Source organism: Staurois parvus, unplaced genomic scaffold (assembly GCF_062004578.1).
Source record: "Staurois parvus isolate SC_StPar_1 unplaced genomic scaffold, SC_StPar_1.0 ptg000465l, whole genome shotgun sequence".
In the NCBI taxonomy this organism is placed as follows: Eukaryota; Metazoa; Chordata; class Amphibia; order Anura; family Ranidae; genus Staurois; species Staurois parvus.
The window spans coordinates 1,395,891-1,420,086 of NW_028318261.1; the positions used below are offsets into that span (position 1 = coordinate 1,395,891).

Below are 24,196 nucleotides of genomic sequence, written 5' to 3' on the forward strand. Positions count from 1 at the left end.
CGCATACGATGTGCTGTACCGCATCACTGTGAACCCGGGCTCACCCTTTCCAAAAAACTCATCGGGTGAAAACGCGGAGATGTGAACGTGTCCCATAGGAAATCATGTTAAATGGACTGTACTGCATGTCTGCAAAACGCTGCAGAAAATGCTTAGGTGTGAACCTGGGGTTAGTGTTTGGACTGCCTGCAAGCAGTTCCAAGGTAAATGCGCACACAGCAAAAAAGCAACTCAAATGAATCTCGGAGTCATCTAAATGAGTGCTAAAACACCTGCCTCACTGTCTGTTGAACTTCCTCTGAAAAGTGATCCACCATAAATCACTTTTCAGAGGGTAGGCAATAATAACCACATGTCCAAACGAGAGCTTACATGGCTAAGCCCCTTCATTATGTCAGTGGACAGTGCAGCTTGACTAGGGGAAGGTTCTCATTCATTGCTGGTTGAATCCATGCAGCTGCAGAGAAGAGTTCATCTCACACAAATGATTGTATCCATGAGAGAAGGAAAGAGATGCAGAGTTAGGACAGGCTTAGATAATGTGACCATTCAGTTTGTAGTGGAGTTCAGTTCACCCTGATGTCTGTGTCCTCGGTGCAAACACTCTGTACATTGATGTCGCACAGAGAGAATGACACTTCAGCTCCGCTCTGATTGGCTGAGAGGTCCAGGCAGGGACACCGCCTCCTGGATGTACACAGACACCAGGACAAAGGTTTCCGTGTTGTTTGCCACCAATGGTACAATTTAACAGGATCCTCATAGATCAGAGGATGATTGGGACCTTGTCTTCATCTGGGAAAATCCAGATTATTATCCCATCAGCCTGTGCAGGATAAAAGGACATCCTCAGCAAGTGATCTGTTACTCTGCTTTGACCGGCGTGTTTTATTCCTGGTTAATTAAGTACATTTCTATCATGTGACAATACTGAAATAATCCACAATCTCCCACTTCCAGTACTGCTTACCCTCTACAAAGCATTCAGCAGTGGATCCCTTTTTACAGGGCGGTATAGCAGCGGCTGACAGGCGTGCGGGAGGCACACGCACACACGTTTTTGTGCTTTTATTTTTTAAATTGCCCAGCGGCAATTTTACATCGCGGGATCACTGCACAAAGTGAACTGAGCAATTGCAGTGTGGCCTCATTGAACTAAAGAGATGAGTTTGACAGGCAGCCTGTCATGCTGTGTACACAGAGTTAAAAATGCCATGCCCAGGAAGCAAAGCATAGCGGTCAGCATGTGAACAGCCCAGGCCGGTTGTATTTCTACAATTCGGGTGGGCGGCCAGGGGGCAGTAAGACCATGGCTTGGCCACCTGTTTTTACCACTGCCCATTTGAAAGAGCCCATTCAGTGTGCGTTTTTGTGTGAGCGATTACATGCATTGCTGCATATTTTTGTCATGTTTACAGTGCTTTTGTGATGCATTTTTTAGGCTTTCTTTTTAGTTGTGTTTACCTGCAAAATGTATATTTACATGCAAAAAAATGCCGCATGGTGTACTTTTTTAAATGCCAATAAAAACACTGCAATGGTGTAAACTACTATGTGTAAAAGCAGTGTAGTGATCCTCTAGTAACCTAGTGTCACATTCAACCAAAATACAAAAAAAAGTAAATAAAATGAAAGCGTACGTCATATATTCCCCAATTTCGATCCTTAATTCACTGTATCACATTTCTTGCACACTATAGAAGTGTTGTAATTGGTCTAGATTTGCAAAGTTCATGTGAAAACATCCAATATAACCAATCACTGGACACTTTCAGTGCAATAAACATGATCCAGTTCAGCCACAAGGCCCATGCAGCAATGAAATAAACCCTTTCAGTGTGTAATATCTGTAATGGATCTGCTTTAAATAGTAATAATCTCTACCATAATCAGACACTTTTCAGGGATCCTGCATCCTCCGTCACAGCGCTCTAATAGATGTGCTCTCACTCACAGCCTTGGATGGACCTCACCAGAGAAACAGGAGTTCGCTTTTAGGCTAGGTTCACACCTATGCAGTTTGCGTTTCAACAATTTCTGCAGTGCTTTTTGCGGTGCGATTTGTGCACATGTGTTTTTGATGTGTTTTTACGTTTTTGTTTTTTGTAGCTTGTTGCTGGGCAAAATAAAATGCATCAAAAATGCACTACATGCTTTTCTGCAGCATCTCCATTAAAGTCTTTAGAACCAAAAATGCAACGTTTTGCATTTACAAAAAGTTACTGACCCTTTCCAAAAAATGCACCGGGTGAAAATGTGAAGATGTGAACCTCTCCCATAGGAAATCATGTTAAATGTGCTGCTGTGCGTTTTTGCACAACTTAGTGGAAAACGCATAGGGTGTGAACCTAAACGTAAGAAGATGAGTATTCCAGGTAAGTCTCCCCAGACAAACAAGTTCTCCATAGATTTTAGGGAGAAGCCCAGCTCGGGAGCAAGCCCGCGTGGGTGTCCGCTGAGCACACAGCTTGCTGAGGAGACTCTTGTAAGGACTCAAGGGACTCCAGAAGAGGAGGTAAGTGACCACTCTGTGCAATACCAGGTAAGTAGAACGTCTTTTTTTTAATTTTAACTCCTCTTGCGCTGGCACCTCCTTGCCCTTTAAGCGGTTTTAAATGCTGGTAGGCGGGGTCGGGTTTGTGATCACGTGACAGCGGTCACTTGATCAGAAAGCTCCCGATCGCAAGTAGAGATTGGGAGCTTTACATTCGCCGCCGGTAACTGTGCCAGGAGTGCGCATGGTGCACGCTTTTAGCACAGTTCCATTTTTCTTTGGGTAGGCATGTATGCGGCCTCTCGCCGTTGAGGCCCACCCGTCAAGAGGCCGCATATATGCATGCTCCTGGCAGGAAGGAGTTAAATCACAAAAATGTGCCTTTGGAATCACTCTAATGACATATATTTATTTTACACTTGCCAAAGCAATACAACAAAACACTTTGAATAGTATATTTAACAGAACAAAAGGCTTTTCACACTTAATGATATAAAATGGAAGAGGAGGAGGAACTGACATGTCTCCCGCTATTTATGAGATTGGTGTTACTAGTAAGGTCACCAATGTGGTATTACTAGTTTTAAACGCACACCACCATAAAACAAATATTTTGCATTTCAATCAATTTTTTTGTTTCCCCTTGTTAGGCGTGGCTGGACTCTCATGAACGAAGCTTCGGCCATTTTGTGGGTGGCAAGTGGATAAAGCCAGATGGTAGGCAGACATATGCTACCAAGAACCCAGCAACAGGTTAGTAGTTGTTACAAGTACTCTTATGCCATATTTCCCTTCTACATCTTTCATCAGTTTGTTAAAGAAGACCTTCCTCTCCCCAATACTATGTAATACATTGTACATTTACCTGTGTCCATGCTGCCTTCCTTTCTTGTGTTTGCCTTTTAAGGTTGTCTCTGTGTTATCTGTGCTCCCATGTCACCATTTCAAAAATGTATGCTCCCTGCGCATGAGCAAGATGGAGCGCATAACGTCATGCATTTCTTCTCATGCATGTGTTGTGAACAAAAGCAGCAAAGGAGTTTAATGCCATATGGCACATGAGCACGATGAAGTGAATGCACCGTATCAGAATACTGTAGATCTCACAGCTTAGGCTCTATTCACTTACAAGAGACAGCTGCCAAAGAGGTAAACCACAGTGGTTTCCCCTCCGACAGCTGTCTGCTTTGGCTGCGGTAGGGTGCGGTGTGGTGAGCAATTCAGCACATCAAACAGCTCCTTTCTTTTTTCTTTTCTTTTTTTTTTCCCTCACTCAACTTTATTTGAAGTGTACAAAAGTACAATTTTTGCCACTGTACTGCAGCACGATGCGCTGCTGTACAGTGACATGCAATCCTGTACAGTGCACTGTGTAATAAAATGCAGACATGCTGCATTTTATCAGATTGCTGCGGCGCAGCTCTGTGCCGCATTACAGTGTGAATGGGTCACACAGGAAACAATAGTTGTCTGTGTGTCCTTGAGGTGACCGACGTTTTACACGGCAGTAAAACACTGGTGACTGCACATAGCATGAATTCACCCTTAGGTATGGCATTTCCCTGAAGGCACTAGTGAGGAAACCTTCCCAGGGGGCAACTGTGCTGCCAGGGTTATGTCGCTGCTGCCTTTTGAAGGAACCAGGTTGTGGACACAAAAAAGGTGAGTAAAGCAAAAAAAAAAAGTGGTTTTCTTGTGTTAGATGATTTCTCATCAGCCTGTGGGGACGGATGCTGATGTGAATTTTAGTAAAAGGGGGGGAAAGGTCATAGTTCAATCTTCGTGTTTGCTGATGATTCAAATCTAGGCAGGGTAATAACTTCACAATGGCCACCTTGTAACAAGACCTGGATAAGGTAGAAGGGTGGGCAGCTATATGGCAGTTGAGGTTCAATATTGAAAAGTGTAAAGTAATGCACATAGGAGCTAAAACTGTGCGTTCATGTTACTCGCTAGGGGAGAACCTCTGGGGAAATTGGGGATGGAAAAGGGTCTGGGGTTCCTAGCAGATCACAAACTCAGCAATAGCATGCAATGCCAAGCTGCAGCAAGAGAGGTCAACAGGCTTTTAGCATGCATTAAAAAGGGTATTATTCAAGAGAGAGAACCATGCTATCACTTTACAAAAACTGGTTCGGCCACATTTTATGCCATCCAGTTCTGGTCACCAGTCCTTAGGAAGGATGTATTAGAGCTGCAGAGAGTCCAGAGAAGGGCAACAAAGCTAATAAGGCGACTGGAGGACCTCAATTATATGGAATGATTACAAACATTACATTTATTCTGCCTGGAGAAGAGGCACTTAAGAGGGAATGTGATCGCAAAAAATCTTTACGCATGACTCACGCATTGGGAGAAAATGATTTAACCAAAAGGTCTCTAAATAAGATGTGGACAAACAATGAAGTTGGGCGAGAGGCAGTGCAGTCACTTGAAGAGCACAATAATGGCTGAAGAAATCAGTCCCAACCCCAGTATTGTGGCTTTTTTTTTTTTCTAGCAAATGGCCGTCTTTCTTCTGAAAATGGTCCTAGCGGATCTTGAGCCACTGGACTGGTTTCCGTAGCAGCCCCCCCCCCCCCCCCCAACTACCCCAGCCCCCAACCTCCCCCCAGGGCTGGTGTTTCCTGGGCTTAGCGTTAAAGTCGGCTGGCCCAAGAAACGGTCTGAAGGTCTGGCCTGCTGTAGATGGAGGCGATGACAGAATCTATGGCCTCTATCATGATGCAGGAGCGGAGCGACATCGCTTCCAGTCGGCGGCGGAAGTAAACACATTTTTTTTTTTTTCCTTTTTTTAAAGCAAAAGTTTAAAATAAATGTTTTTGTTCTTTTGCTTTTAAAGGTAAAGAAGTAATTTGGGGTCTTTTTGACATAAGATCTCTTTTTAAAGAGGACCTGTCATGCATATTTACATTCCTTGTAATAGGAATAAAAGTGATTAAAAACTAAATATTGTAAAAATAATAAAAAAAAAAAGATGTTTCAATGCGCCCCCATCCCACCATGCTGAAACACAGAAGCAAACGGATATGCAAATCGTACATGCATATGTGAATGGTGTTCACAGCACTCGTGAGGTTTCGCCTCAAACGTTACAGTGAGAGCAATCATTCTAGCAGTAGACCTCCTCTGTAACTCGGGTAACCTGTAAACATTTTTAAAATGTTGCCTATGGAGATTTTTAAGTACTTTCTTTTGGAAATGTTTTGTTTTGTAAATATTAACCTTCCTACTTACCTTTTTCACCTGCATAAGATATGCTTTGATCATGTAGTTTCATGGTGTCATTGTTGGCCTGTATGTACAGCCTATGGTGGAGCAAAACTTCACATTCACTTTTTCAGTTCAGCTCTGGGGAATGTAATGTTCTTTGTCTGTGCTATCTCCTTGACATCATTTACCATGCATTCAGGAACCTTTCCTCTTTTTGAACCTCAGGGGAGACTTTGGCGACTACCATCCAGGGAAATGAGGAAGATGTGGAGTTTGCAGTAAGCACAGCACGGAAAGCTTTTGAGAGTTGGAGCAAGCTGCCCTGCCATGTCCGAGCACGATACCTGTACAGGTCAGATTGTAATGTGAATTCACATTGCAGGAGACTGCAGCCAATGTCAAGCTTTTATTTTTACAGAACAAGGGAATACAAAAACCAGCACTCCAGGGATCTCTAACCAGCACACATTAACCACTTCCTGTGCAGCCACCACACATAAATGGCTGGATGTTAGCTTCCTTAATGCAGGTAGATGTATGCCCTTCTACTCCCACACCTTCTGCTCGCCCTTTAAAGCATGCAGCAACACGCTTTGTGGTTGCTGTATCCGTCGGACACAGTGGATATCAGATTGGGGTACAGAGCCAATGATACTGGCTCTGTGCCATGTTATTTTTGTGACAATGACAGGGCTGCCATTGGATTGCAATTGTAAACAAAGGCTGCAATGAGAGGAAACTGAGTGCTTACTACAGTTATCGGGACTGTAGTAAGCCCTCATAATGTAACATATAATCCCCTCCCAATGCAGTGCGGTGTCACTATGTGCACTGCTGTGTCTATTGATTAGAGACACTGGCTGATGCACTAGCATAATGTCATAGCACTATGGCAGTGCAGCAGCCAAATGTCTCTGATCAAAAGCCCCAGCAGTACAATGTCACTATAGTGACCCTGCGCTGTTCTGGTGAGAGTATGTACAAAAAAATCGCATTGCAGCCACAGCATGTGTACACCCCTGGCCACTGCCTCTGCACCTAAAAGGAGTAGCAGTTGGGAGGCAGTAAAACCATGGCTCAGCTGCAACGTCTCACTGTCCCCCAACCTCACATGTGAACAAGCCCTAATAGTGCAACCAGTCAGTGTGTCCAATCACCACCACACCAGTCCCCAGACCAGTGTAACTAGAAGCAGTGTTCCTGATTGCTGCCACACAGACCAGTGCAGCCAGCAACAGTTTTCCTGTTCTACACCACATTAGTTCCAGTGTCACCAGGCCAGTGTATACCAGCAACAGTGTTCCTGATTTCCACTACACAAGTCCCAGGTTCATCAGACCAATGTAAGGCAGCCAGTGCTCTTGATCGCTAGCCACACCAGTCCCAGTGTCATCCAGCAACAGTGTTCCTGATTACTGCCATGCCTATCTGTGTTGTCAGACCAGTGTAAGCCATCAACAGTAGTCCTGACCACTACCAGACCAGTGTAAGCCATCAACAGTAGTCCTGACCACTACCAGACCAGTGCAGCCATCAACAGTAGTCCTGACCACTACCAGACCAGTGCAGCCATCAACAGTAGTCCTGACCACTACCAGACCAGTGCAGCCATCAACAGTAGTCCTGACCACTACCAGACCAGTGCAGCCATCAACAGTAGTCCTGACCACTACCAGACCAGTGTAAGCCATCAGCAGTAGTTCTGACCACTACCAGACCAGTGTAAGCCATCAACAGTAGTCCTGACCACTAGTTGCATTGGTGACAGTGTCACCAAAGGCAGAGCAGCCATCAAGAGTGTTCCTGATCCTCACCACATCGGTACAGTGTCACCAGACCCAATACAGCCGGCAACAGTTTTCTTGATCACTGTCATATCAGTGCAGCACTGCCTCTACCTGCCACCTCTACTTACCATGGCCTGGATGTTGACCACGTTTCTGCCTGCAACCATTACAATACAATGTTTTTGGAGCAATTGGTTGATTTTTCTGATACACATTATAGAATGTCTGTCCGGTTCCTAATCAATCCAAACAATTGAAAAAAATCCACACATGTGGTATCTCCATACTCTGGAGTAGCAGAATGTGTTTTGGAGTGAAATTCTAAATATGCCCATGCTGTCTGTTAGAAATGTCATTAATTAACAAAGTTGTATAAAACAATACATTTCCACTTTCATTCCACATTTTCCAAAAACTTGTGACAAAAAGTGAAGTCTTCAAAAGACTCACAATACATTTTAATGTTTTTAAAGGAAGCATTTTCATATGCAGAATAATATTTTAGAATATTATGATTGGCACAAAATGTAACTTAAGCCTAGTACACACGATGAGAAAATCAGCCGAAAAATACCGCTTTTGAAGCAATCGTTTGATAATCTGATCATTCGTACACAGCTTTCGAGAGCTGATCTCGACAGTTCTTGCAAGATTATCCATAGGGACAAGCACAAACTTTTTTCTCATATGATAACAGAACAAACCATTTTCCTGTTAATCAGTACCGTATTCGTCTGTAAAAAAAAAAAAAAAAAACGAGCGACCAAGACCACACATGCTCAGAAACGAAAATACATTACATCACTTCTGAAGTTGTATTCTGTCATACAAGAATTTTCGTATCTTTAGTAAACTCTTAATTTTTTTTTATGAGACTAGCATGCAAAAAAAAAAAAAACAGGACGATCATTCGTCTGATATTCTTACATGTGTACGAGGCTTTACTGTATTACTGTAAGGACACGGATGAGCCAGTGCATGCATGTCTAAAGTGAGCCTGCAGAGGATTTATTTGATACAATGACTTTTGTGTTTGTCAGATGTTTTTATTCGGTATCAGACTACTGTACTGGCGCTCTTCTCCACTGAAGCCCACAATGTAGCAAAACTCATCTGCAACAGTGGTTGCAAGCTGCTGCACTATATATGCTGTGATATTACTTACATGCACCAGACTGCTGAACTCTGCACTGTGTTGTACATTCATTCTATTTAGAACCTTTTTTCTGAATTCAGTATTTCGTCCCCCTCCATGAACAGGTACATATTTTCTAGTATGATCCATTTTATATCCTTGTTTGACATGCCTGGATTCTTTACCCGAGCTTAGATTTATTTTTTAAAATGCACTTATTTTTGATTAATTGTACTTATACACTTGCAAGCAGTATATATTTTTAGAGCTATAATTTGTTTTTTGTTATTACAGATACTTAAATAGCGCTGCCAATTTATGCAGCACTTTACACATTATATATATATATATATATATATATATATATATATATATATATATATATATATATATATACAGTGGGGATCGAAAGTTTGGGCACCCCAGCTAAAAATTTGTATTAATGTGCATAAAGAAGCCAAGGAAAGATAGAAAAATCTCCAAAAGGCATCAAATTACAGATTAGACATTCTTATAATATGTCAACAAAAGTTAGATTTTATTTCCATCATTTACACTTTCAAAATAACAGAAAACAAAAAAATGGCGTCTGCAAAAGTTTGGGCACCCTGCAGAGTTAATATCTTGTACTGCCCCCTTTGGCAAGTATCACAGCTTGTAAACGCTTTTTGTAGCCAGCCAAGAGTCTTTCAATTCTTGTTTGAGGTATCTTTGCCCATTCTTCCTTACAAAAGTCTTCCAGTTCTTTGAGATTTCTGGGCTGTCTGTCACGCACTGCTCTTTTAAGGTCTATCCATAGATTTTCAATTATGTTGAGGTCAGGAGATTGTGACGACCATGGCAAAACCTTCAGTTTACGCCTCTTGATGTAATCCCCCGTGGATTTCGAGGTGTGTTTAGGATCATTATCCATTTGTAGAAGCCATCCTCTCTTTATCTTCAGCTTTTTCACAGATGGCATCAAGTTACCATCCAAAATTTGCTGAAATTTTATTGAATCCATTTTTCCTTCTACTCGTGAGATGTTCCCTGTGCCACTGGCTGCAACACAACCCCAAAGCATGATTGATCCAACCCCATGCTTAACAGTTGGACAGAGGTTCTTTCCATGAAATTCTGTGCCCCTTCTTCTCCAAACGTACCTTTGCTCATTCCGGCAAAAAAGTTCAATGTTAACCTCATCGGTCCACAGAACTTGTTTCCAAAATGCATCAGGCTTGTCTATATGTTCATTTGCAAAGTTCAAACGATGATTTTTGTGGTGAGGACGTAGAAGAGGTTTTCTTCTGATGACTCTTCCATAAAGACCATATTTGTACAAGTATCTCTTTATAGTGGAATAGTGTACCACAACTCCAGTGTCTGCCAGATCTTTCTGGAGGGATTGTGCAGTCAAACGTGGGTTTTGAATTGTTTTTCTCACAATCCTGCGAGCTGTTCTGTCTGATATTTTTCTTGGTCTTCCAGATCATGCTTTAACTTCCACTGTTCCTGATGACTGCCATTTCTTAATTACATTCCGAACAGAGGATATTGACATCTGAAAACGCTTTGCTATCTTCTTATAGCCTTCTCCAGCTTTGTGAGCGTCAACTATTTTCTGTTTCAGTTTTCTAGACAACTGCTTAGAAGAACCCATGGTGCTGATTGTTGGGGCAAGGTCAGATGAGTCTGGGCATTTAAAACCTTTGAGATTGACATAACCTGGTCTTCCCAGACGATGATTGACAACAATCCATGACACTGGCAGGTCTCAGCTTGGCAAAGGGGGCAGTGCATGCTATAAATTCTGCAGGGTGCCCAAATCTTTGCAGATGCCATTTTTTTGTTTTCTGTTATTTTGAAAGTGTAAATGATGGAAATAAAATCTAACTTTTGTTGACATATTATAAGAATGTCTAATCTTTAATTTGATGCCTTTTGGAGATTTTTCTATCTTTCCTTGGCTTCTTTATGCACATTAATACAAATTTTTTAGCTGGGGTGCCCAAACTTTCGATCCCCAATATATATATATATATATATATATATATATATATATATATATATATATATATATATATATATATATATATATATTTATTGTACATTCACATCAGTCCCTAACCCTCAAGGGGTATATCTAAAGTCCCAAACTTACATTCATACATACACATACTAGGGCCAATTTAGACAGGAGCCAATTAAAATACCAGCATGTGTTTGGAGTGTGGGAGGAACTGGAGCACCTGGAGGAAACCCACGCAGGCACAGGGAGAACAAGCGAACTCCAGGCAGGTGGTGCCATGGTTGGGATTTGAAACAATGACCCAAGTACTGCCAGGCAGAAGGACTAACCATTTAGCCACTGTGCTGCCCAATCTGTTTTTCTAATTCCAAGTCTGGGTTGGCATAGAGCACCCCTATCAAGACCAGCCTTTCTCCACTAGAGTTCCATTGTACCCTAAGGTTCCTTTGAGGTTGATAGGGGTTCCTTGGGCAATTTCTGACTCTTAGATAAGTAACCACTGACAACAATTCTCTTTTTGGCTATCTTTAAGGGGAAAATGTTCACACTGACCACCACTATAGCAAGCATTCTTCCTAGAGACCATCACACTAATGTACACTGAGCTGTAGGTATAGAAATTATTAGTTCGAATTCCATGAGACTATAAAACTTATTTCAAGGGTTTCTCCATGGTAGAAAGGTTGAGGGTGATCTACACCCTGCTTCAAAGTGCTCTAGCCGTAGTGATCACATTTGAACACACAATGAATGTCTGGGCCTTCTTAGCAGATCATGAAACTGTTAACGGCTGCAAGTCGACTTTTTGGCCTAGGGAAAGCAGTCTATTGTGCCAAAGTTCACACCTGATGGATGAATATAGTGTGTTTGATTTACTTAAACCAGCCCGAGCCGAACTGTGTGTGCGCCAACAAGAGTGCAAAATCTGTTGCAGCTGTTCATGGTAGCCAATCAGCTTCTAAGTTCAGCTCGTTCAATTAAGCTTTGACCAAAAAACATGGAGACTGACTGGTTTCTATGCAGAGCTGCACCAGATTTTGCACTCTCTAGTTTTAGTCAATCAAACCCATTGTCTTCTTCGGTCAGATATTGGTACAATTGCCTTATCTCCATATGAGGCCTAAAATCATAGTAAAGTGGCACTATGTTGGCAATGTAGCACAATGCCAGTTGGAGGGGGTCTGATGAAGCCTGAAGTTCTTAGCACAGTGAAAAAAAATGGCAGTATAACAGACAATGAAGATCGTTCCTGAACAAAATGCTTTGTAAAGTAACGGCTTAAGAAGAACACGCCCTCAGATGCCATTTACTGATATCAGTTGAGAAAATGAAGTCAGGGTTGTCCCGCCCCTTCCTTCCACTTGCACTTCATTATTGGTCCTTTAAAAATGATGGGCAGATTATGTGTCCAACAGTGAACATGGGAAAGAACAGGCCAACAACCTGCCTCTACAGAGCTCTGTAACATGATGTAAGGTGTGTGGAGGTTTTCCTGCATTTCATTCTACAACTTTACAAGTTTTTATTGGATGAAAAGAGTACATTTTACAGAGATAATACACCCAAACCAAAAATGCATTATGTTGCAGATTAATAATTCTCTAATAAGGAGGCTGCATTAGTTTTTTTTTTTTTTTTATTTCTTTATTTTCCCCTGGTGATCTTACCAGTAACTGTTATTTTTTTCAACTTCTTTTAACAGACCAAACTATCCCGTAAAAGTGGCAGTTAGTGAGTTGAATCAAACAATTTAAAGCGGAACTAAACCCGTCAATTTAATGATTTAAAGAAACCGTTACATTCCTGGCATGCAGGAGATGCTAACTGTCACATTTGCTAGGGTTCTCAACCAAACTGTCAAACCACCAAATGACTGGTGTCATAAGTGAAAACATGTACAGCATCATGGCAGCTGCAAATCAGAGACTAAAATGGCATCTTCCTTGGCTGAAAAGTATGAGGGTTTAGTTCTGCTTTAAGGCATGCCAGGAATGCTAAGTGTCACATTTCCTTCTGCTCTAAACGAAGGGTGCTCAACCTGTTGCCCTTCAGCTTTTCGCAAAACTACAAGTCCCATCATGCCTCTGCCTTTGGGAGTCATGCTTGTAACTGTCAGCCTTGCAATGTCTCTTGGAACTTGTAGTTCCGCAACAACTGGAGGGCCACAGGTTAAGCACCCATGCTCTAAACCAAACTGTCTAACCTTCCAATGACTGGTGTCATAACTGATCACATGTGCAGCCACATAGCAGTTGCAGATCAAGCACAGACTTTAGCTAGGTTCACATCTGTGAGGGTGGTTGCCAACGTGTACCTCACCTTTTCCCACAATCGCCCGCACAGTGAAACGCAGGAGATGCAGGCAGGTGCCATTTAATTACAATGGCACGCTGCCCGCACTGGAAATCGTACCCGCATTGGGGACCGCACTGTACTTGTGGTTCCTGTTCCTGTGCGGGCTGAGTTTTCAAAATAGTGCAGGGACCTGTTCCCTGCATTTCACGAGGCACTGTAGCCCATTCAAATGAATGAGTTAACATGCCCACGCAAACCGCAGATCTCACAGCTGTATATCTATATAATTATATGTCTCCCAGCTTAAGATGGCATGCTTACAATTGTCAGCTTTTATTCATTTATGTAAAACCTTTATCCCAACTGTTTCACTAACTGCCTAAAAAAAAAAAAAGTGCTTAGTGGCCCCCGCTCAGGCTAACAAGGTCTGATGAATTGGATGCCGCTGACTAGTGCGGGTGCAGGTTGGTGAAAGGTTCGTCCAGATCCAAAGCACGTTGTAGAAATAGGAAAACATACCCCGACTGCTGCACACCTCACGCGGCTTGAATGGTTCGCAGGTAAAAGCGGCTTCAGCTCGATTCATCCAAGCCATGCACCCAACATGTTTTGCTCCTCCCGAGGGGCTTAATTCTCCATGATTAAGCCCCGAGGGTGGGACGAAACATGTTGGGTGCATGGCTTGGATGAATCGAGCTGAAGCTGCTTTTACCTGCAAACCATTTGAGGTGGGTTAGGTCTGCGGCGGCCAGGGTTTTTCTTCCTATTTCTATAGCTTGCCTAAAAAAAAAAAAAGTGTTAACTGATGTTCAGCTTTAAAAATTGTTAGCCAGATCCTTCTAAATCTACTAGTGCATCTAATACTACCAACTCCCCAGATAGACAATGCTGTCCAAAGATGTCACCATTACGCCACTACCCTAAGAGATGAAGTGTACTGCTGGCCGGCTTTCCAGGTTAAAGAACAAAAAAACCTGAAAATAGAAAACGAATGCAGCCACCACATCTAAGAATTAGTATGTTGTAATAAATTACATTTTTGTTACCACTTTAAGCAAATATAAACCCCCCCCAAAAAATCAATATTGCAACTTGACAGTCCTTAGCTGTGGTGGCTGCATTTGTTGATATGTTTTAGGGCCAGTTCACACTACAAAAATGCACTCCGAATGTATTCTGGATACATTTTTTGCTTACAGTTCACACCACATGTAGTTCCGGTGCAGTTTTGATGCAGTTTGCCATGTTCCAGTATGGTTCTGTGCAGAAAAAATGCAGCATGTTCTACTTTTTTTTTTTTTTTTTTTTTCCTGCACCGGAAACTGACTGGAACTGAGTGGACTAGTGTGAACCAGGGCCATTGGAAAACCCTGTGCATGCAGTTTTGATTCAGAAAAAAAGCGCACTGAACTGCATCTAGTGTCAACTGGCCCTCAGGCTGGGTCAGGTTTCAGCAAGTACCAGTTAAATTTGGCAGAAATGCAATGTCCTTGTCACTTCCTGTGAGTGGGAAAGAAAGCTCAATCGTCCTCTATTGTGTAAACTACTGTAATGGCAATGAACATCTTTGATGTCCAGCCTGTGTGAAAATCATAGTGGAACCCATAGATACAATTGTAGATATGAAGGAACGGGGTATGTTGTTTGCAGGATTAACCACTTGCCGACCAGCAGCAGCACAGTTACTGCTGACTGGCTGCTCCACCAGGCACTGCAATGTACCCGTACGTCATGGTGCTCATGTGGGGCACACAGTGGCATGCTCTGCAACTGTGTCCACCAGACACAGCAAATTACGGTGCTCAGTATTGGACAACTGTGAGCGGCCTAGATACAACTTGATCACTGTGCAGTCACATGTCACCTAGTAAACAATCATCATGAAATCCATTCATGACATCATGATGTGTGTGATCTGTGATTGGTCACCAGTGATCACATAGTACCTGGGCCAATCATAGCACCCTGTACCATGTGATAGCCATGGGCCAATCACAGCACCACAATAGTAAACAATGAATCCTGAATGAAAACCCATTAATGACAGTTTAAATGATTGCTGTTTCAGTGGTGATCACTGTAACAAGCAATCACAGTAAAAAAAAAAAAAATTATCCCTGATCAACCCTCCCTCCCCAGAGCAGAGTTGCTATCTGTCAGTATTTTTACTGGCGAGCATTTTTCTCTTGCCAATAAATGCCAGTGACCGGAAAAGGTTGCCAGTTACAAAATCTGGCTGTGATGCTCGAGTGCCTGCTACAGTGTGTTTGGGAGGTGCCTGCAGAGGGCAGGTCTGGCAAAGGTGGTGCCTGAGCGTGTCATGTGATGTCATCAGTGGACCACAAAGTCAGGTCCGAAACCACCTTTATCATAGTGGCCCAGAAAACCCAGAGTAGACTTCACCTTATCCTCCCAGATTTGCCCACATGCAAGGTGATACATAGCATCCATCGATTACCTCGCCTTTCCTACTGTCACACTATATATATGTGTGTGTGTGTGTGTGTGTCTACACACTGTATTGCCAAAAGTATTGGGACACCCCTCCAAATCATTGGATTCGGGTGTTCCGATCATCTCAATGGCCACAGGTATATAAAATCAAGCACCTAGGCATGCAGACTGCTTCTACAAACATTTAGCCCTGGTTCACACTGATGCAGTGCAGAATTCACAGTGGTTTCAGTGCTAATTCTGCACCGCATCACAATCGCACCCTGTTCATACGAACTGATGCGGGTGTGTATGTTAAGTTAACAACACCCTGACATCGGTCCGCCAAACGCGGTGCGATGTGCAGAATCAGGTAGCATAAGTGTGAATAGCCTTCCCAGAGAGATGTTATATCTGCATAGGGTGGGCCAACTCAACATTGAACCCTGCGGACTAAGACTGGGATGCCATTAAAGTTCATGTGTGTGTAAAGTCAGGCGTCCCAATACTTTTGGCAATATAGTGTATATAAATTTACTTTTTTTTTTTTTTTTCAAAAAGCACCAAAAACCCAACTGGTGGTTAAATACCACCAAAAGAAATCTCTTATTTGTGTTTAAAAATGATGTAAATTTAATTTGGGTACAGTGTTGCATGACCAAGTAATTGCCAGTGCTGAATAGCAAAACACGACTGTTGTTATGAAGGGGGTAAAACCTTGCAGAGGTCAAGTGGTTGATGGATGCAAATAAAGGGGAGAAAAAAGCTTTTAGAAAATAAACCATTGCTGCCACCACCTCTACGGACTGATAAGCTGCAATATTAGATTAGTTTTTAATGCTTTAATTATGCTTTAACTGATTCTTGTATTATCTCCTCACCACATACTGTGTCAATATGTAAACAAAAATGCAGCGCTAAGAAACGTATAAATAAAGTGAAATACATGCCGGCAGCCATCTTACTTCCCCAGATTGCCAGATGTGAGTGCATCCTACTATCTTTGTTTACTATTTCGCCACACATTAATAAAAATACTGCACTATCAAGTATTCTTTTTGGCTCATTCTTTCACGAGCCTCCCAAGGTGGAGTTCTTCAAATGCCCACTGTGTTCCCATCCATTGGTCAACAATATCTGCTGAGATGTCTCTGGAGATTGTGCGAGAGGTCTGCTAATCACCTTGTATGCTGACGTGTGCCAAATGATTGCCTACATCCCCATCCACATCCAGATGACCATGACGGGATAACTTTTTACACAAATGTGCTTTGATATAGCGCTTCTGGTTAGTGCAATCACATTACCAGTTTCCAGTCACCCAGTCACGGAATTCACCAATACAAATACCGTATTTTCCGGCGTATAAGACGACTTTTTACCCCTTGAAAATCTTCTCAAAAGTCGGGGGTCGTCTTATATGCCAGTATACGGCATACTAACACTTTTTAGGGGAAGGGACACTAAGTACAGGGGTGGGCAGGGGCTGCTGTTTCTTACCTGGCTCCGGTCCAGGAGGCGCGGCTGCTCCTTCTGTTCGGCCAATACAAATACCGTATTGGTGTCACTGATACCAATGATGGAGCACTATACCTCCCACTGACACCAACGACGGGGCACTATTCCTCCCCCCCCCCACTGACACCAATGATGGGGCACTATTCCACCCCCCACTGACACCAATGATGGGCACTATTCCTCCCACTGACACCAATGACGGGGCACTATTCCTCCCACTGACACCAATGACGGGGCACTATTCCTCCCACTGACACCAATGACGGGGCACTATTCCTCCCACTGACACCAATGACGGGGCACTATTCCTCCCACTGACACCAATGACGGGGCACTATTCCTCCCACTGACACCAATGATGGGGCACTATTCCTCCCACTGACACCAATGATGGGGCACTATTCCTCCCACTGACACCAATGATGGGGCACTATTCCCCCCACTGATACTAATGATAGGGCACTATTCCTGCCACTGATACCAATGATGGGGCAGGATTCCCCCCACTGACACCAAAGATGGGGCACTATTCCTCCCACTGATACTAATGATGGGGCACTATTCCTCCCACTTACACCAATGATGGGGCACTATTCCTCCCACTGATACTAATGATGGGGCACTATTCCTCCCGCTGACACCAATGATGGGGCACTATTCCTCCCACTGACACCAATGATGGGGCACTATTCCTCCCACTGACACCAATGATGGGGCACTATTCCTCCCACTGATCCCAATGATGAGGCACTATTCCTCCCGCTGACACCAACGATAGGGCATTATTCCTCCCACTGATATCAATGATGAGGCACTATTCCTCCCACTGACACCAATGATGGGGCACTATTCCTCCCACTGATCCCAATGATGAGGCACTATTCCTCCCGCTGACACCAATGATGGGGCATTATTCCTCCCACTGATACCAATGGTGAGGCACTATTCCTCCCACTGACACCAATGAAGGGGCACTATTCCCCCCACTGATACCAATGATGAGGCACTATTCCTCCCACTGACACCAATGAAGGGGCACTATTCCCCCCACTGATACCAATGATGGGGCACTATTCCCCCCACTGATACTAACAATGGGGCACTATTCCTGCCACTGATACCAATGATGGGGCACTATTCCTGCCACTGATACCAATGATGGGGGCGCTATTCCTCCCACTGACACCAATGATGGGGCACCTATTCCCCCCACTGATACTAATGATGGGGCACTATTCCTCCCACTAATACCAATGATGGGACACTATTCCTCCCACTGACACCGATGATGGGGCACTATTCCTCCCACTGGTGTGCATTGGAAGAGGGGTAGTCTTATACAGCGAGTATAGCCCAAACACTACATTTTAGCAGGAAAAGTAGGGGGGTCGTCTTATACGCCGGAAAATACGGTATTTGTTTTATTGGACTATATGATATTATTAACCATCCAAGTCACTTGATTTCATTGGAACTTTATTTACTTATTTATTCACCATATCAATACGTCACATTTGGACGAACCACTTTATATTGTTTTACATATAGTGCTTGAAGGCGCTTGCATGTATTTCACTTTATTTAGTTTCTTAGCGCTGCATTTTTGTTGACATATTTATTCAGAGGATAAGAGGTTTCACCTTGATGCAAGCAGCTTGATGCCTAGGGCTCGTTTTTTACCTTGTTAACATACTGTATTAAAAGCAACGTTGTTTCCCTACTATGGCTGGGCATGTTAAAGATGCCACACCTAAGCGTTTTCCACGTGTTTTGCAGAAACGCAGTACAGTCCATTTAACATGATTTTCCTTGGGATATGTTCACATGTCCGCGTTTTCTACCTAGTGCGCTTTTTGGAAAAGGTCAGGGACTTTTGCTAATGCAAAACGTTGCATTTTTGATTCTATAGACTTCAATGGAAATGCTGCAGAAAAGCATGTACTGCATTTTTGCTGCATTTTAAATCAATTTTAAATGCCTAGCAACGAGAAAAAAAAAATTAAAGAAAAAATGCAAAAACGCATCAAAATGCATGTGTAAAAACGCACTGCAGAAACTGATCAAACGCAAGCTGCATAGGTGTGAATCTAGCCTAAGTAGTAGTAAATATGCATTTGTGCAACCAGCTTAGTGTGTCTTTATTATTTATTATTATTTATTTCAGGTACTTGTATAGCGCCATCAATTTATGCAGCACTTTACATATATATTATACATTCATATCAGTTCCTAACCCTTAAGGGGTGTACAATCTAAGGTCCCTAACTCACATTCATACATACACATACTAGGGACAATTTAGGCAGGATCCAATTCACCTACCAGCATGTCTTTGGAGTGTGGGAGGAAACCGGAGTACCCGGAGGAAACCCACGCAGGCACAGGGAGAACATGCAAACTCCAGGCAGGTGGTGCCGTGGCTGGGATTTGAACCAACGACCCTAGTACTGCCAGGCGGAAGTGCTAACCATTTAGCCACTGTGCTGCCCTTTATTTGCTAATTCACATGTACTTTTATATTTCATATAATAGTTTCCCTGATTTAGATTAAAAAAAAATAGTGACTGTCAACTACCATTTATTTATTCACCAGCATTGCCCGCACTATACAGAAACATCAACGGTTGCTCAGTGTAGTGGAGAGCATGGACAATGGCAAGCCTATTCGTGAGTCACGTGACTGCGATGTACCTCTTGTGGTTCGCCACTTTTATCACCATGCTGGTTGGGCACAGCTCAGGGACACCGAAATGAATGGTTGGAAACCTTTGGGTATGTAAGAACTTTTATAGGTAGATTTTGGTAAATTTGGAGTTATGAACCTTTTCTATAAACATGTCCTTTTTTTATATGTTATCTGTAGGTGTTGTTGCTGCTATTGTTCCCTGGAATTTTCCTCTGATGTTACTCACCTGGAAAATATGTCCTGCATTAGCTATGGGTGAGTTTGCTAAATGAACGCCAGCATTTGAAACTATTGATTGCAGTAATATAGAACTGAGCAGCAGTGGCAGTTGAGTTTACCTGCATTTTATTTTTTACCTAAATTTTCCTATTTTATGCTTTTTGTGCTGTATATTTAATTAGGATATTCCATAAACAGATGTTCCTGTAGTGTTATACACTACTCAAAAAAAATGGAACACTTTGAAAACACATAAGATCTCAATGGGGAAAAATATCATGCTGGTTATCTATATTGATATATATGACTGGGTAATGTATTAGGAACGTAACGATGCCCCATCGTTTGATGGAAGTGAAAACTATCAACCTATAGAGGATTCAATTCAAAGGTGCAGATACTGGTCCTGTTGATGGGTTAACAACCTTCTAAGGCGCTCTCCTAGAGTAACTGCCTGTCTCCTGGAATCTCCTCCATGCTCTTGAGGGAGACCCAGCAAACCTTCTGGCAATGGCACGTATTGATGAGCCATCCTAGAGGAGTTGGACTGTCTGTGCAACCTCTGTAGGGTCCAGGTATTGCCTCATGCTACCAGTAGTGACACTGACCCTAGCCAAATGCAAAACTAGTGAAAAAGTGTCAGAAAATGAGTAGGGAAAAAATGTCAGTGGGCTCCACCTGTAAAACCACTCCTGTTTTGGGGGTCGGCTCATTGTTGCCCATCTTGTGCACCTGTTGTTAATTTCATTACCACCAAAGCAGCTGAAACTGATTAACAACCCCCTCTGCTACTTAACTGAACAGATCAATATCCCAGGAGTTTAATTGACTTGATGCTATACTCCGATTAAAAAGTGTTCCTTTAATTTTTATGAGCAGTGTATATTTCAGATAGTGCAACACACATTGTCATTAACCTTTTCCCACCTGCAATCTGTTTGATAATGTGGTTCCCTATAATGTGTTGACACTACCACTTTCAAATGTTCATATGCTGTGCCATATGTTTAATAGCCTAACTGTCAGATGTTACATTATAATAAATAGGCTTGAAAAAATATAATTGCGTGAATAAATATTTAGCAATGTAATTTAAAAATAGGAAAAAAGCTATTTGCGCGTTTTTCATGTTTGTGGAATTGTCTGTATGTAAAAAGAGCGGATAAAAATTAAAAACTGCACGCCACATTAAAGCCTTATATATCATATATATTCTCTTCCTTTTCCTCCTCTTCCTTTTCCTCCTCTTCCTTTTCCTCCTCTTCCTTTTCCTCCTCTTCCTTTTCCTTCTTCTTCCCCCCCCCCCCCCCCCCCCCATCCTCCATCCTTCCTCCTCTTCGGCACCATAGTGTACAGAAATAATGGGTATCAGGGTACAACGTCTGTATATGCCACATAGTACCAGACTTATTGCCAGACACATCCAATAAGTACAAAATAAAGAAGCAAATAAAAAGAATGGAAAATAAAACAAACAGCTGAACTAAGAAAAAAAAAACCCAAAGGACACTGCTGCTGGTGACATAAAAGCAGCTTGAGCATGTCTCACAAGGAGGACCCTGATGCAGGGGTAACCTACATAGGAGGAGGCTTTATAATAATATTAATATCAAAGCATAGAATAGGGGATCCACACTGCAGATTGAAAAACCACATAGACTACCCCCCTCCAAAAAGAACTGTATGCACAGCTCAGCTCAAACTTCCATACTGCCAGAGATGGAGGTCATCTACCCAGACCATTTTTTCTCAAAATTCTTTGGACAGCCCCTGGAGCCATAAATCATTATATACGTAGGTAAATCCATATTTATCACTTCAACCCAAAACTGAAAAGTGTGGGGGGAGGGGTGAAGGTTCCTTCCATTTGAGAACTAGAGCTTTTTTGGGAATTAAAAAAAATAACTGATGCAGTGTTTTCTGTGAGCCATGCATGTTCTCCTCTGTAAAGTCACCTAAGAGGCACCTGGTCAGAGTGCAGATATTAGGAATTGCTAACTTTTCCTCCAAGAAACTAGTACCAGCAGACCAAAAACCCCCTACTCTGGGCCATGCCCAAATCATATGAAAGTCCCCCAAATCCTGTTGTCACTGTGGGCATGTTGGAGAGTCCATTTTCCCCATTATTTATTTATTTTTTTTAAATGTATTATTGAAAGATTCGTAAATACTGCATTTTACAGATCCAGGAACAAATTTTAAACAAACTTGTTCAAAAATACGCAATCCGATAGATCATGACATAAGATCCACAAATAATGTACAACATGAAGACAAGAGGCCAATCGGATCAATACAAGTTCCTGGTGCTAACCAAATTTCAAATTTTGATTTTTAATTTTGAAATTGAGTTGTCAAACTTGACACCATTGAGCCATTTAGATCCCTGAAAGGCAGCCTCTGACACACTGGATCACAGTATTGCAATCGTGGTAAAAAAATATTTTTTTTAGCCAAAAAATAGGATAGACAAAGGAGTGACAAAAATGGTATAAAATTCATGAAGAAGGTAAGAGTAAGTAAAAAGTGTATCTTGGTGGTTCAATCATAAGGCGAGTTTATAGGTAATTTTATGCACTAAATAAAGGTATAACGTCCAACCTGTTAATTTCCCCCATTTTAAATAACCTACTAGGAGTATAATAAATTCTAGGCAAGTACTTCACCTGGATTAATTTATCTCTAGCTGATATGACCATGGGGAGTTAAGTTTCACTGATTTCTGTCCATGCTTCAGTGGCAAGGGAAGGGATATCAGACTGTCATTGCCTTCAAAACTCTCTCCATCCTTGAAGATGAGAAATAAAGCAATATTAAGTAATATCTGGAAATGAACTTAGAATGATCATCCTTAATTAGTAGTGCCTCAAGTGTGGATGGCTGCAAGGAGACATTTGTCAGCCCAAATGCAGCCATAGCATGGCGTAACTGTAAATACAAAAGCAAAAAATGTGCTGGAATTGTAATTTCCACATGCAGGGAGAGGCCTTACATATTTTTTTTTTTAAGGATATATAACATTTTTAAGGTATGCAACTTGGTCATACAGGTATTGTTAGATTAACACAGGCTGATGCTGCTTAATTTGGCCTGGGCATCTGGGCACCAATGCCTCCTGGTCAACAAAGGTTTAAACAACTATTTTATCGTAATCTGTTGCCGAACAGGCCAACTTGATGTACAGTTTTGTGTTTGGGGAAAAAGGCTTCAGATGAGAATGACCGTGCATGCAGGGCTGGTGCTAGACTATTTTGCCAGCTTCTTGCGCCTCCCTCCCCTCCCCCCCCTCCCCTCCCAAAATAATAAAAAATAAAACCAGTAGAAAATAATAAATCAACAAAACATGAAACTGCTACATTTCTTTTGACTACTTCAATACCGGGCACTTTTACCCCCTTCCTGCCAAGGGCAATTTTCAGGTTTCAGCGCTCTCACACTTTGAATGACAATTGTGCGGTCATACAACATTGTACCCAAACTAAAATTTTATAATTTTGTTAACACAACTAGAGATTTCTTTTGGTGGCATTTAATCACCGCTGGGGTTTTTATTTTTTGCTAAATTAACAAAAAAAGACCAAACATTTTGAAAAAAAAAACATGTTTTTCTTTGTTTCTGTTATAAAAGTTTGCAAATAAATAATTGTTCTTCATAAATTTAGGCCGAGATGTATTCTGCTACATTTCTTAGGTGAAAATAACCCAAATCAGTATTTATTATTTAGTCTGTAGGAAAGTTTTATAGAGTTCACAAACTATGGGATATATCTGAAAATTGATCAGTCCTGAAGTACTGACGGCCAATCTAATTTCCTGAGGTCCAAAAATGTTAGAACAGTACAGATATCCCCCAAATGACCCCTTTTTGCATAGTAGATAGTCCAAAGTATTTCATAAGAGGCATGGCGAGTTTTTTGAAGTTGTAATTTTTTTGTCATTTTTTGGAAAATGAAGAAATTAAAAAAATTATTTTCACAAACTTTTTTTTCATACTGTCACCAGTTCAGTACAGCGTCATCATATAACTGGTGTGGCGGTGATCAGGGACACTGACTGGTGACAGTATGGAAAACAAATTAGATTTTTTTTTTTCATTTTTTTCCTTAAGATTATTTTTTTTTTTTATATTACACTATGACCAAAGTAGTATAATATACCATAGTAACATTGTACTACTTGGGGAAGTGATCAGTATTTTTTTTTAAACACAAATTGATTGCTTATAGCAAAGAATTTCTGTGCTATAAGCACGCATTTAACTGAATGAAATCGATTTCATTCAGGTTTTTTTGTTGTGATTAGCTGTGATTGGCCCCGGCTAATCACATGACACAGATGGGCTGTGATTGGCCCAGTCTGTGCATGTGATCACTGTGACCATTCACAGCTAGAAACACTTGTTTACAAT

At 41.9% G+C, this 24,196-nt stretch overlaps 1 protein-coding gene across 1 annotated transcript in view; it reads left to right on the forward strand.

Moving 5' to 3' along the window:
• Nucleotides 1-24,196, forward strand: part of ALDH16A1 (aldehyde dehydrogenase 16 family member A1) — a 144,816-nt gene that overhangs the window by 6,434 nt on the left and 114,186 nt on the right. The window contains exons 2-5 of the mRNA XM_089689004.1: nt 3,145-3,247; nt 5,933-6,059; nt 19,477-19,655; nt 19,747-19,824. Of these exons, the coding sequence (XP_089545130.1) occupies nt 3,145-3,247; nt 5,933-6,059; nt 19,477-19,655; nt 19,747-19,824 (487 nt within the window). The remainder of the gene's footprint in view (nt 1-3,144; nt 3,248-5,932; nt 6,060-19,476; nt 19,656-19,746; nt 19,825-24,196) is intronic.